Source organism: Scyliorhinus canicula, chromosome 16 (assembly GCF_902713615.1).
Source record: "Scyliorhinus canicula chromosome 16, sScyCan1.1, whole genome shotgun sequence".
In the NCBI taxonomy this organism is placed as follows: Eukaryota; Metazoa; Chordata; class Chondrichthyes; order Carcharhiniformes; family Scyliorhinidae; genus Scyliorhinus; species Scyliorhinus canicula.
The window spans coordinates 70,149,006-70,161,923 of record NC_052161.1 but is presented as its reverse complement, the minus strand read 5'-3'; the positions used below and the strand labels follow the sequence as shown (position 1 = coordinate 70,161,923).

The window sequence follows — 12,918 nt, the reverse complement described above, 5'->3', positions numbered from 1 at the left end:
TGTGGCTCGCTCTTCTCTCTAACCTGTTGCTCTCTCTCTCTAACCTCTGATTCTCTCTCCCTAACCTGTGGCTCTAACTCTACCCTGTGCCTCTCCCTCTTTGACCTATGGTTTTCTCTCTCCCTCTAACTAACTCGTGGCACGTTCGTGTTCCCTCTCTCTCCCTAACCCGTGGCTCTCTTTCACAGAAACTTGTGGCTCTCTCTAACCTATGGTACGCTCTCCATCTCTTTCCTGTTTTGCTCTCTCTCTCTCGCCTTTCTCTCTCGCCTTTCTCTCTCGGCCTCGCTCTCTCGCCTCACTCTCCCACCTCTCTCTCTCTCTCTCTCACATCTCTCTCTCTCTCTCTCTCTCGCCTCGCTCTCGCCCCTCTCTCTCGCCTCTCTCTCTCTCCCTCTCTAATCCATGGCTGGCTCTCTCAACATGTGGTGCTCTCTCTCCCAAACCTATGGCTGGCTCTCTCAAATTCATGGCGCATTCTCTAACCTGTGGCTCTCTCTCGCTCTAACCTATGGTTCTCGTTCTCGTGCTCTCTCGAGCCCATGTCGCTCCCTCTCACTCTCTAACCCATGGCTCTCACTCTTTCTCTCATCTGTGGCTCTCACTCTCTCCCTCTCTCTCTCCCTCACTCACACAAACCTGTGGCTCTCTCTCTCTCTCTCTCTCTCTCTCTCTCTCTCTCTCTCTCTCTCTCTCTCTCTCTCTTACCTGTGGCTCTCTCTCTAACCTGTGGTGCTCTCTCTCGCTCTCACTCTTGCTCTCTCTCTCTCTCTTTCTCTTCTCTCTCTCCAACCTGTGGCGCTCTCTCTCTCTCACTTACCTGTAGCTCCCTCTAATCTGTGGTGCTCTCTCTCTTGCTCTCTCTCTCTCTCTCTTCTCTCTCTCTAACCTGTGGTGCTTTCGCTCTCTCTTTCTCTCTCTCAAACCCAGAATCACAGAATAATAGTGCAGAATGGGCCCTTCGGCCCATTGAGTCTGCACCGACGCATGAAAGACACCTGACCTGCTTACCTAATCTTATTTGTGACAAGCGCTCTCTCTCGCTGCCTCTCTCTCTCTCTCTCTCTGACCCGTGGCTCTCTCTCTCTCTCAAATCCTGAATCACAGAATAATACCACGCAGAAGAGGCCCTTCGGCCCATCAAGTCTGCACCGACGCAAGAAAGAAACCGGACTACCTAACCTCATTGGCCAGCACTTGGCCCATAGCCCGTGGCGCACTCTCTCTCTCTCTCTCTCTCTCTCTCTCCCTCACTCTCTAACCTGTGACTCTCTCACTCTAACCTGTGCGTGTCTTTCTCTCTAACTTGTGACTCTCTCTCTCTAACCTGTGCGTGTCTCTCTCCCCTTAACCTGTGGCTCTCTCTCTTTCTTTCTCTCTCCAATCTGTGGCCCACTCACAATTGTGTTGGTCAAGTGGAGGAGCAAAGCAAACACCAAAACTGGTGAGGCCGTTTTATTCTCCATTTATTTTTTGGCCGTCTGGTACGTTTTAAGTCGGGTTGCCTATCCAGCAAAATTGAACTGGTGTCTTCAGGAATTGAAGATCAATCTCCAGAACACCGGTGCGAGTGACACTGGAGGCAAACTATCAGGGTATTAAAAACCATTTTATTTTTGATGTTCCGAGCATCCACTTAGGTAACAAAATGTCTGTACATTTTCCAATTGCCTGGAGAAGCCATTGTTCTGCCAGGATGGATATGATTGGAGTGAGCTGGGGGTGGCTGGAGGGGGGGAAGCTCATGTGATGGAACCTCCAGGAACGTGCCCAACCAGAGTTGGCAACTCCATCTCGAGCTGAACCAAAGTAAAACTTTTGCAAATTCTTTTTGTTTTACAGGGGTGTCTGTGATTGCTTTCCTTTTCGAGAATTGTGTTCACACATTTTCATTTGTGAGGATACATTTCAGCTCATGTGGAATCGGCGTGCCAGGAATCTTTTGCCCTTCAGCCCCTCCCCAAATTGGGTCCTTTACTTTCCCCCTCTCCTTTCGTTCTGTTGCTGTCTCTACTTCCCATTTGGCTTGGATCACTGCTTTCTTTTCTGTTCGTCATCGCAGGGTTTTAGGGACTCGCATCATCCGTTGGTGAACTAATCCTTCATTTTTCTTTCCCTTCTCTCCTCTGCCCAATGTGCTATCGTAGATGATGGTGAATAGGACCACAGAGGTATATATATATTATATGCCACGTCACTCATAACCTTCGTGCTGCTGCTGCATCATCTCTTTTTCTTTAAATATTTTCTGGCTATGCTTCCTTTCTTTTGTTGGTTTGGAGAGTTTAACGGCTTCCGATAATGTAGCATGTCCGAAACTAGAGAAGTAGATCGAACCCCAGGGCTTTCTGCAGTTAGACCTGGGAGCTTTCGGCCCAGAATATTCGCCTGCCATTCCCCCTTCTGTTGCCCTTTTCTGAGTTGCCAAAGGTGGTTAACCTCCCGCCTCTCGTTTATTTTGATCAGAATGCAAACCCGATCGTGCTCGGAAGAGCTGACTGGGGGGGGGGGGGGGGGGGGGGGGGGGCTCTTGCTCGGGTTACGATAAATATACTGAGGTATATACTCGGGTAATAAATATACTGAGAACTGCAGACAGCCCTGATCGAGCGTGCATCCAAGGTTGACTTCTTAGGCTGCTGCATGACACTTACCCTGCAAGTGTCAGCAAAGAAGGGCTTTGAGAGCCTTTTTTAAAAATAAGAAAACACAGACACATCTCTTAAAATACAGTATCTTCCTCCTCCTCCCCCCCCCCCCCCCCCCCACATCCCCCTCCTCCACCCTGCCCCACAGTAAGCATGGCTATGAAACTTGCTGAACGTTTTTGCAAATGCGCCTAGTAACTCCAGGACTCCGGTAGTGCGGAGCCCGAATTATTAGTTGCATGCTCTTAATCACTCAAACACAAGATGACGAGCCGTGTCTGAATACTGCACAAAGATGGAGATGAGCTACCTGCCAAATGGGACTGCGCCCAAATGTGTCGGATTGCTAAGAACAGTTGGTGCTGGATTTGGCCTGGTTTCTGGAGAAAGGGAAGGTCCGTTTTATCGATCCGAGTACTTGCCGGTTCAGAAACCTCTGGCCAAGCATGGTTACATGCACAAGTCACTTAGATCTTTGCCCTGTTCTCTTGACCACTCCTGTAAATGGGATGTGTGTTGCCCCATACTTCTGGCTGGGGAGACAGCAAGCCACAATTGAAAGTAATGCAGGCTTTGTTAATGCTGGTGGCTGCCACAGTATCCCGTGGAACTGGATAATAATGTGACTGCCAGTTATGTATGTTGTTGATGGCGACAGCACATAACTCTGTTGAATGGGAAATGGCCTCCACCATGGTGAACTACTAGTCACTTTGTGCTAAAAACTCACCTCTCCCAATGTACCCTGTAAGCATGCTTGGGTCCACGGACAAGTGATGAATTTTAACTGTGTGGCTTGATTTCTACTGTAAGATCCAATAACTGGGTCACACTCATTGCTTTTATTCATATTACAAAATTCACGGTGTACGATCCCACTGATTTGTAAGTCACTTTCTAATTTACAAGCTTAAAAAGGGCTTGATAAATATTTCAGATTTTACCGTAATATTTCAATTTGCGCATATTTAATGCAAGATTTTGTCTACCCTCTCAGTACAGTAAGGTAACCAAGCTGGTTTGAAACGCAGGACGTGACCATGCTGATAAAGGGGGTTAAAGTCCATGGAAGTTGTTGCACAAGGTGCTTTGCTGGTAATGGTAAGGGATGAGCCAGTGTTAGCGTAAAGGACCGCTGGTAGATGGAGCCCAAGCCTCATGGCCAGCTGCATTTCCAGTAGAATGTTTGTAAGTGAACTATTTGAAGCCAGCTAACTGTTAATGGGTTTTGGAGATGACACTTTCGAGTTACTGGGGGTAATTGTGACATTGGGTGAGATTAATTCAGCTGCCTATTACACACACCTCTTCATTTTGGTTGATGTCTAGGTTCTGTTGCAACTCTGAAAAGGGGCTCTTGCAAATCGGTTCATTGACTGAGATTTGGAGATGGGGTGGGTGATGAATTATTATTTTTTAAGCCCATTCATGAAATTCTGCCTCCTTTGGGATCCAGAAAAAAACCCAAGGGAAGTAATGCAGCAGAACACACAACTTCATAAAACACCAGTTGTATAAACTGTGAGACATGCTGGGGTTCAGGGGGATTCCCTTTCAGAATTCCAGTGTGTGGAATTTTAAAAAAATAATATTTTATTAAGGTATTTGAAAATCTTTATAACAGTAACATAAACAATGACATCAACATGGTAAGATAAACATTTGCCCCCCCTCCAGCCCAATCTTCATGCACCTCAACCATACAACAACAATCCGCCTGACCCCCTCCCTTTGGAATACTGCATCTGCTGACATTTTAATTTTCTCCGAGAAAGTCGATGAACGGCTGCCACCTCCGGGAGAACCCTAACATTGACCCTCTTAAGGCAAACTTTAATTTCTCGAGACTGAGAAACACAGCCATGTCACTAACCCAGGTCTCTACACTCGGGGGCTTTGAGTCCCTCCACATTAACAAGATCTATCTCCGGGCTACCAGGGAGGCAAAGGCCAGGACATCGGCCTCTTTCGCCCACTGAACTCCCGGCTCTTCCAACACTCCAATCACTATCTCCGGACTCGGCACCACCCGTGTTTTTAGTACCGTGGACTTTGCCTGAGAAAAATCCTGCCAGAACCCTCGAAGCTTCGGGCATGCCCAAAACACGTGGACATGATTTGTTGGGCTTCCCGTGCACCGTGCACACCTATCCTCAACCCTGAAGAACTTACTCATCTTAGCCGCTGTCATGTGTGCCCTGTGGACTACCTTAAATTGTATCAGGCTAAGCCTGGCGCATGACGAGGAGGTATTAATCCTGTTTAGGGCATCTGCCCATAGCCCTGCCTCTATCTCTCCTCCTAGCTCGTCCTCCCACTTGCCCTTAAGCTCCTCCACTGGAGTTTCCTCTGCTTCCGAAAGCTCCTGGTAAATATCCGATCCCTTCCCCTCTCCCACCCAGGTACTGGAGACTGCTCTATCCTGTATCCCCCGTGGCGGCAGCAGCGGAAAGGCCAGCACCTGTTTTCTCAGGAAGTCTCGCACCTGCAAATAACTAAAACCATTCCCTGCTGGCAATTTAAATTTATCCTCCAAAGCTTTCAAGCTGGGAAAGCTCCGGTCTATAAATAAATCCCCCATCCTTCCAATTCCTGCCCTCTGCCAACTCCGGAACCCACCATCTAGCCTACCCGGTACAAACCTGTGGTTATTATAAATCGGGGTCCAAACTGATGCTCCCTCCACTCTCTTATATCTCCTCCATTGCACCCAGATCCTCAGAGCCGCCACCACCACCGAACTTGTGGAGTACCAGTGTGTGGAATTGAACACAATTAGCACTTGTGTTCGGCACCCTAGTTTGCCGATGGGACTTTCTGTAATTGGTCCTTTGGTGTGAATTTATATTCCTATTAATATACTGTCAGCGGAGGTCTTGTTAATCTTGTTAAACCACGCTTTGTGCAAACATCTCCTTCACAGATGTTTCCAGAGATGGTCAAACACACACAATCCTCCTGTGAGGCTGCTGGGTAGTGTATCTTCACTGTTGGAAGGAGACAGGGTGAATCCTAACAGATGTGTGGCAACTCCAGGTTAGGACTCGAGTGCTCGTTGCATCTCAGCCCTGCAGGGCCCTCCCTCGCGTTGGGTTTCTGAGCGCACTTGACCGGCTGACATTGAAAATAAGCGCAGGTAGCTCGTGTAGCAATAACAAACCAAACAAAAGTCTGGAGTGAGGATGTGACATTGCTGAGTTCTGTTTCTGGGGCCTAAGTGCACAGGTTCCATTAACCAGCAACCGCTTAAAAGCCTTTGGTGAAATGAAGTGCCTTTGAGGCTGGTGTGCATAATGCAAGCAAAATTGAAAGCTCAAAATCTTTTCTTTCTTTCAGAGCGGTTTTACCCCTCTCCATATAGCTGCTCACTACGGGAATATAAATGTAGCAACGCTGTTACTGAATCGAGGTGCTGCTGTAGATTTCACAGCCAGGGTAAGAGCCTGAATTGTGATTTGACTTCTTCCGGTGAACACTTTATTACGTTTCCCCCTGTGCTTCCTTAATATTTTCCCCTTGCAGGTCTCGAGTCAAAAATCTGCCCAACGCAAACGTGAAAGTGGTGTTTGTCCGAACTTGAGATTTAGTGTCATGTGTTTTTGAAAGGAATCTTGTGTGAAATTATGCCATTTGTTGAAGTACCGGTACAAATATTGTGGCGTTGCTCACGGTCAGTTGATGAGTGTCACTTCTTTCAAACATAAAATGACAACAGAATTGAGAGGATGGTTTTCAGGAATTCACTCCGCCTACAGGCCGGATCCTGCCCCTACTCGCATTGAGTGGAAAATGTCTGCAAAGCATTTTACAGTGCACATTTTACAACTGGCAAAGTTGTGACAAATAGTGTGGCATAACAAGGTGAAGCTAGCATGCAGTAACTGAGTGTCTCATTCAGCTGCTGTGGGATACAGTATGTGAAAATCAGGGGCACCTTGTGGCCAGGGTAGAGTGCTTGGACTGACTTTGGACCCACGTTCTCTCAACTCTCCACCACTGGAGGTTTCCCTGTCTGGATCTGTTTGAGATGAGCTCTGGCCCTGTTCCGTTAACATCACTGGGAATCTGCTTCAAACACGAGGTTTTCGCAAATTGGTTGAATCAATCATATCTTTGCCCTCAAACCACAGTATCCCCATTGAAAGCGTACAGTTGAACGAGTCACTTGAAGTAATAGGTGAATTGCACATCTGACTGGCTCGGGCCACAATCTGAATCATAGAATCTCTACAGTGCAGAAGGAGACCAATCAGCCCATAGAGTCTGCACTGATCCTCTGAAAGAGCACCCTACCTAGGCCCATTTCCCCACAACCACACCTAACCTTTGGGCACAAAAGTGCAATTTAGCATGAGCAATCCACCTAACCTGCACATCTTTTGGAACTTGTGGGAGGAAACCGGAGCACCCGGAGGAAACCCACGCAGACATGGGGAGAATGTGGAAACTTCACACACAGTGACCCACGGTCGGAATCGAACCTGGGTCCCTGGCGCTGTGAGGCAGCAGAGATAACCACTGTGCACCCTGCCACCCATATTTAAACATTTGGAGTACAGCCGTATCTGAGTGCATAACCCCACTCTAACCTCATAGCCGACAATGTGTCATACATGTCTTGTGTTTATTAATGCCCTTCTTCCACTGAGAGGTAGTAGTTGGCAGTGGGGCTAGGTAGATAGGGGAATACTTTCCGTAGCTGTTTGAAGGAAAAGGGGCGGGAAACCAGTATCTTTACTCATTCCTAGGCTGTATGCATCGCCGGTAAAGCCAGTGTTTATTGCCCATACATTCCCCCTGAGCTGGTGGAGGTTGACTGCCTTCTTGAACCATTAGTTACAATTCTGATACAACCAAATTAGTTGAACTTCCCAGGGCAGTTAATAGGCAACCACACTGGTTTGGGACAGGAGTCGTATATCGGCCTGACAGGCAAGCACAGCCTAAAAAATGATAGTACCCAGCTGGCTTTTAACAATTGTGAGAGCTCCAAGGCCACTTTTACTGATACCGACTGTTTTAATTTCCAATTTTTCTAAACAAAAAAACCCAGAAAATTGATTGTAAGTGGTAGGCTTTGACTTGCAGTTACTGGATATCTTTGCAGAGATTGCAAAATCTCAAAAACTGCAAGTAGAGAGAATGGTACAATTGCAGTGCTGTGAGGTTGAATCACTAGGATGTTAAGTGCTGCCTTGGCCACGAGGGGAGAGGGCCACAGGTTTGATCTCTGTGCCACTGTGTTGCCCGGCACAACTGTGGCACCTCTGCACGATGGCCAGCTGCCAGCCCCAGGTGTTGAGGAATTGGAGCAAGAGTCACCCCAAAGCACCAACACAACATGGTGGTCAGCTGGAGCCACACAGGCAGTGGCCTGGGGGTGAATCTGCCGCCCTCCCCTTTGGCTTTCGGCTCTGCGTATGCCAAAGTCAAGGGGGACTATGGAGGAAACAACTCTAGAGATAAAAGAGCGGATCTCTCATCTGTTTCTCATCTGTTCATTTTACATTGGCCTACCCGAGGGGCCTCAGAAGGCTCCTGCCAGAGACCTCAGCAATTCTACTGTCAGATTTACATTTTCCTTCAGGGCCTCCCTCGACCCAATGACACTTTCTGTCTTGTGCTTTGATGGAAACTTCCTGAACAGCCTGGTGGGTGGATTATTACCTAACATTCAACAAATTATGAGTGTTTCGTAAGAATAGGAGCCTCCATTCACCTTTGTAACAAATGCCAGCATTCCATTTGCCTTCCTAGTCACTTAAATAGTATACTGCTTTTCTGTTCTCCCTGCCAAGTCGACAAGTTTGTAATTTCCCACGTTATACTCCATTTGCCAAATTTGTGCCTGTTCACTTAGCCTATCTTTCTCCCTTTGAACACCTCTGTCCTATGTACAGCTCAATGTCCTACCTATCTTTGTGTCATCAGCAAATTTAGCAACCATAGGATGCAGAGCTGGGCTGAAAAATGGCAGATGGAGTTTAACCCTGATAAGTGCGAGGTGATTCATTTTGGTAGAAAAAATTTGAATGCGGATTACAGGGTCAACGGCAGGGTTCTGAGGAATGTGGAGGAACAGAGAGATCTTGGGGTTCATGTCCACCGATCTCTGAAGGTTGCCACTCAAGTGGATAGAGCCGTGAAGAAGGCTTATAGTGTGTTAGCGTTTATTAACAGGGGGCTTGAGTTTAAAGCCACGGGGTTATGCTGCAACTATACATGACCCTGGTGAGGCCACATTTGGAGTATTGTGTGCAGTTCTGGTCACCTCATTATAGGAAGGATGTGGAAGCATTGGAAAGGGTGCAAAGGAGATTTACCAGGATGCTGCCTGGTTTGCAGGATAGGTCTTATGAGGAAAGGTAGAGGGAGCTAGGGCTTTTCTCTTTGGAGCGGAGGAGGAGAGGTGACTTAATAGAGGTTTATAAGATGATGAGGGGGATAGATAGAGTGGACATTCAGAGACTATTTCCTCGGGTGGATGTAGCTGTTACAAGGAGGCATAACTATAAGATTTTGGGTGGGAGATAAAGGACGGATATCCGAGGTAGGTTCTTTACTCAGAGAGTGGTTAGGGTGTGTGGAATGGACTGCCTGCTGTGATAGTGGAGTCGGACACTTTAGGAACTTTCAAGCGGTTATTGGATAGGCACATGGAGCACACCAGAATGACAGGGAGTGGGATAGCTTGACCTTGGTTTCGGACAATGCTCGGCACAACATCGAGGGCCGAAGGGCCTGTTCTGTGCTGTACTGTTCTATGTTCAAGACCACATGACTTTAAATGGAAGTTTTTGAGGCTTAAGATGGCGGGTGGAGGGAGGGAAGAGTGGGGGAGGTGAGGCACATTGTACAACTGACCTTAGCACCCCTAAGCTAGGGAATGGAAAAATCAGCTTGGATACCCGACACCCAATCACAAACCAGTGGAAATGTCGGTGCGAATCAAGTTCATTTGTGAAGCTTCCAGCAGTCAGACAACCTTGCTGGGTATTCACATTTTTTAATAATAATACTCTTTTATTGTGACAAGTGGGCTTACATTAACACTGCAATGAAGTTACTGTGAAAAGCCCCTAGTCGCCACATTCCGGCTCCTGTTCGGGTGCACAGAGGGAGAATTCGGAATGTCCAAATTACCTAACAGCACGTCATTCGGGACTTGTGGGAGGAACCCGGAGCACCCGGAGGAAACCCACGCAGACACGGGGAGAACGTGCAGGCTCCACACAATAGTCACCCAAGCTGGGAATCGAACCTGGGACCCTGCAGTGGAGAAGCAACAGTGCTAACCACTGTGCTGTGCGACAATGCTGCCCACCTTGTGGATAGAAAATAGTAATTGGTTTAAGATTTTAGTGCGCTGCAGTAAAGGCCCTCAGGAGAGGGGAGAATGGGTGGATTGCACTAAAGGAGTCTTCTGTACCTTTGAATATGGAAGATAAAGGGGTGCTCTAATTGGGGTGTTTAAGATGATTAAGAGATTTGATAGGGAACTTATTGAGGCTGGGGTCAATTGCAAATTTCAAAACTGAGCTGGATAAGGTTTTGTTGGTAAGGAGTTATGGAAACGAGACAGGTAAATGGAATAAAGATACAGATCAGCCATGCTCTTATTGAGTGGCTGAATAGGCTTGGAGAAAACAGCCTCCTCCTGTTCCTCGGTTCCAAGAATGAGGCATTCAATCCAGCCGAGTGCAGAATATGAAGATCTCGGAGGAAGGAAAGAGTCGTTGGCGGGGTGGGGTCGGACATGGATGGTCGGGAGGTCACCCGGTCCTTGGCAAACCAGGCTCACAGATAACTGGAAGAAAACACATCCAAGTAGCTCACGTAAAAGCTGCTGGCGGGTGCAGTCAATGTGTGCCGCTTTCCAAGATGTGCTTTGCAGGCCATGACAAAGCGGGTATGAGAATTGCGAATGGAGGCCGCTAGAAAACTGACAGCGTGTCACATGTTGACCCACCTGCCTCCAGTTTCCCAATGCACATTCTCAACAAATGAGGCCCTGCACTCGGAGCCTCCGAGTCAAGGTCAAGGTTACGACAAACGGGAATGACTGGAGCACTTTAGATAACATTGCGTGGATACGTGCTCTGGGCTTGCTTGCTGTAATGTCCACAGATGCACAAATGAGTTGAAAGCCCACTTTAAGTGTATGGTAATTACTAATGTTTCTGTGTGAGAATTCAGTTTGGCTCCAGGAAATTGGAGCACTGAACAAAGAATTGTCAGCAGCATTTTGACTGAAGCTTTTTTGCTGCATGCATGGTTGGTGATGTCTCATGACTGCTCTGTAGATTTGGAAGAAGCTTCTGAACTCTGAGCAGATTGAACCCTGCAAATAATAATGCACTTGGCCAAAGTGATGTGTGCAGGGCATTGCTGCAGTGAATGGGGGCTCTGTTGCATGTACAGGTTGCACTGATTAAAATAGTTAATTCCTCTCCTCAGAATGATATCACTCCACTGCATGTAGCCTCGAAGAGAGGGAACGCCAATATGGTTAAATTGCTACTGGACCGAGGATCCCAAATTGAAGCCAAGACCAGGGTAAGCTGCACCTCTAAATGGCACTTTCCACAAACCAAACCTGACAGAAAGACAAGAATGTGCATTTTAAAAGCTGGACAGCGGCAAATGAGCTGTGAATATGTTTCAAACTCATTGCTTCCCCTTTGCCACCTAAGCTTTCCTCACGTCGGTAGTTGATGACTGATCCATGCCGGAGTGGATTCCCTGTTCGGCCCAGTGAGTGATCACTGATTTGTGCTGATAGTGGATTCCCTGGTTAGACCAATGACTGGTCACTGATCTGTGTCGGCAGTCGATTACCTGGTTAGATCTAGTGATTGATCGCTGATCTGTGATGGCAGTGGATTCCCTAGTTAGACCCAGTGAGTGATCACTGATCTGTGATGGCAGTGACTCCTTGGTTAGATCCAGTGAGTGATTGCTGATCTGTGATGGCAGTGACTCTCTGGTTAGACCCAGGGAGTGATCACTGATCTGTAATGGCAGTGACTCCCTGGTTAGACCCAGGGAGTGATTGCTGATCTATGCTGGCAGTCGATTACCTGGTAAGACCAAGGAGTGATCACTGATCTGTGACGGCAGTGGATTGTCAGTGACTGCAGTGAAGGAAGAAGAAATATATTGAGGGAGAAAACAAATAAATCTCAAAGTGCTTTCTTTTCAGCCAGTGAAGTGCAACCCTTGCTCTAATCTACGAGTGCTCCTTAAAGCAGGCATTACCACCGAGTACTGGTACAAAATTGGACAATAATGCTTGAATTTCTTTCCGCAGGATGGGCTGACCCCCCTCCACTGTGCAGCAAGGAGTGGGCACGAGCAGGTGGTGGAAATGTTGCTCGATCGAGGCGCCCCAATTCTTTCCAAAACAAAAGTATGTCATTTGACACTGGGTTTGAACCAAATCGCTAGGCTTTATTAGTGTCAAGTCACATATTGAAACAGTTATGTAATCCCTGTTATGCAGTCTGAAGGTTGTTACCTCATCTGGAATAGAACAAATGAAAAGCATCCCTGCTGGATATAGTTCCCCTGCGCTGCATGGTCCCCGTGTATAATGTTATCGAAGACCAGAAGGAATCTATGATGTTATTCTGACTGTGAAGCTTTCCATTGCCAGCAGGCGCATTTTTCAATTGTCGGACAAATACCGATGCAGTTTTACTGAGGTTTGCATGGGAAGCCTACCAGCCTCCTTATTGGCAGCATGAAAGGAACTTCCATGGAATAGCCTGAAAAACAGTATCATACGTATCCTATATCCTAATCCCCTTAAAATCTGCAGATTCGAAGCAGAAACGCTGTAAATTAGAGAATAATAATTTAATTTTAAAAGACGCGTTGCTGTTGTGACCCACTCCTGTCACTTTACTCCAATTTAACTTTTATGTTCAATAATTTTAGATTTATGCCAATTTTTATATTTAGTTGTAGTTTGCCGTTTAGTCATGTGTGGTGTTTGAGGGAATGTCCCTCCATTACAGGAAATGGAGATGCCTAATGGCACTTTACAAGCTGAGTGATTGGCTGCCACATGCCAGTTAGTTACCTAGTTGTTTGATCCATTTGGGTACCTGCGGAGGTGGTATGGTGGTATTAGTGCTCCAGAAACCCAGGGTAATGCTATGGGGACCCGAGTTTGATTTCAATAAAAATCTAGACCATTGTCAAGCTGGGTTTAGACCATCTTGAGAGAGGTTAGTTTTACCTGACTAAATATAAAAAAGTTAAAAAA

At 47.0% G+C, this 12,918-nt stretch overlaps 1 protein-coding gene across 42 annotated transcripts in view; it reads left to right on the top strand.

Moving 5' to 3' along the window:
• Positions 1-12,918, top strand: part of ank3b (ankyrin 3b) — an 888,954-nt gene that overhangs the window by 658,665 nt on the left and 217,371 nt on the right. For 35 of the 42 annotated variants that reach the window (XM_038773874.1, XM_038773871.1, XM_038773899.1 and 32 more), the window contains exons 7-10: positions 2,148-2,171; positions 5,985-6,083; positions 11,106-11,204; positions 11,959-12,057. In XM_038773874.1, coding sequence (XP_038629802.1) covers positions 2,148-2,171; positions 5,985-6,083; positions 11,106-11,204; positions 11,959-12,057 — 321 coding nt within the window. The remainder of the gene's footprint in view (positions 1-2,147; positions 2,172-5,984; positions 6,084-11,105; positions 11,205-11,958; positions 12,058-12,918) is intronic. The other 7 variants (XM_038773869.1, XM_038773881.1, XM_038773879.1 and 4 more) reach the window with 1 other exon arrangement.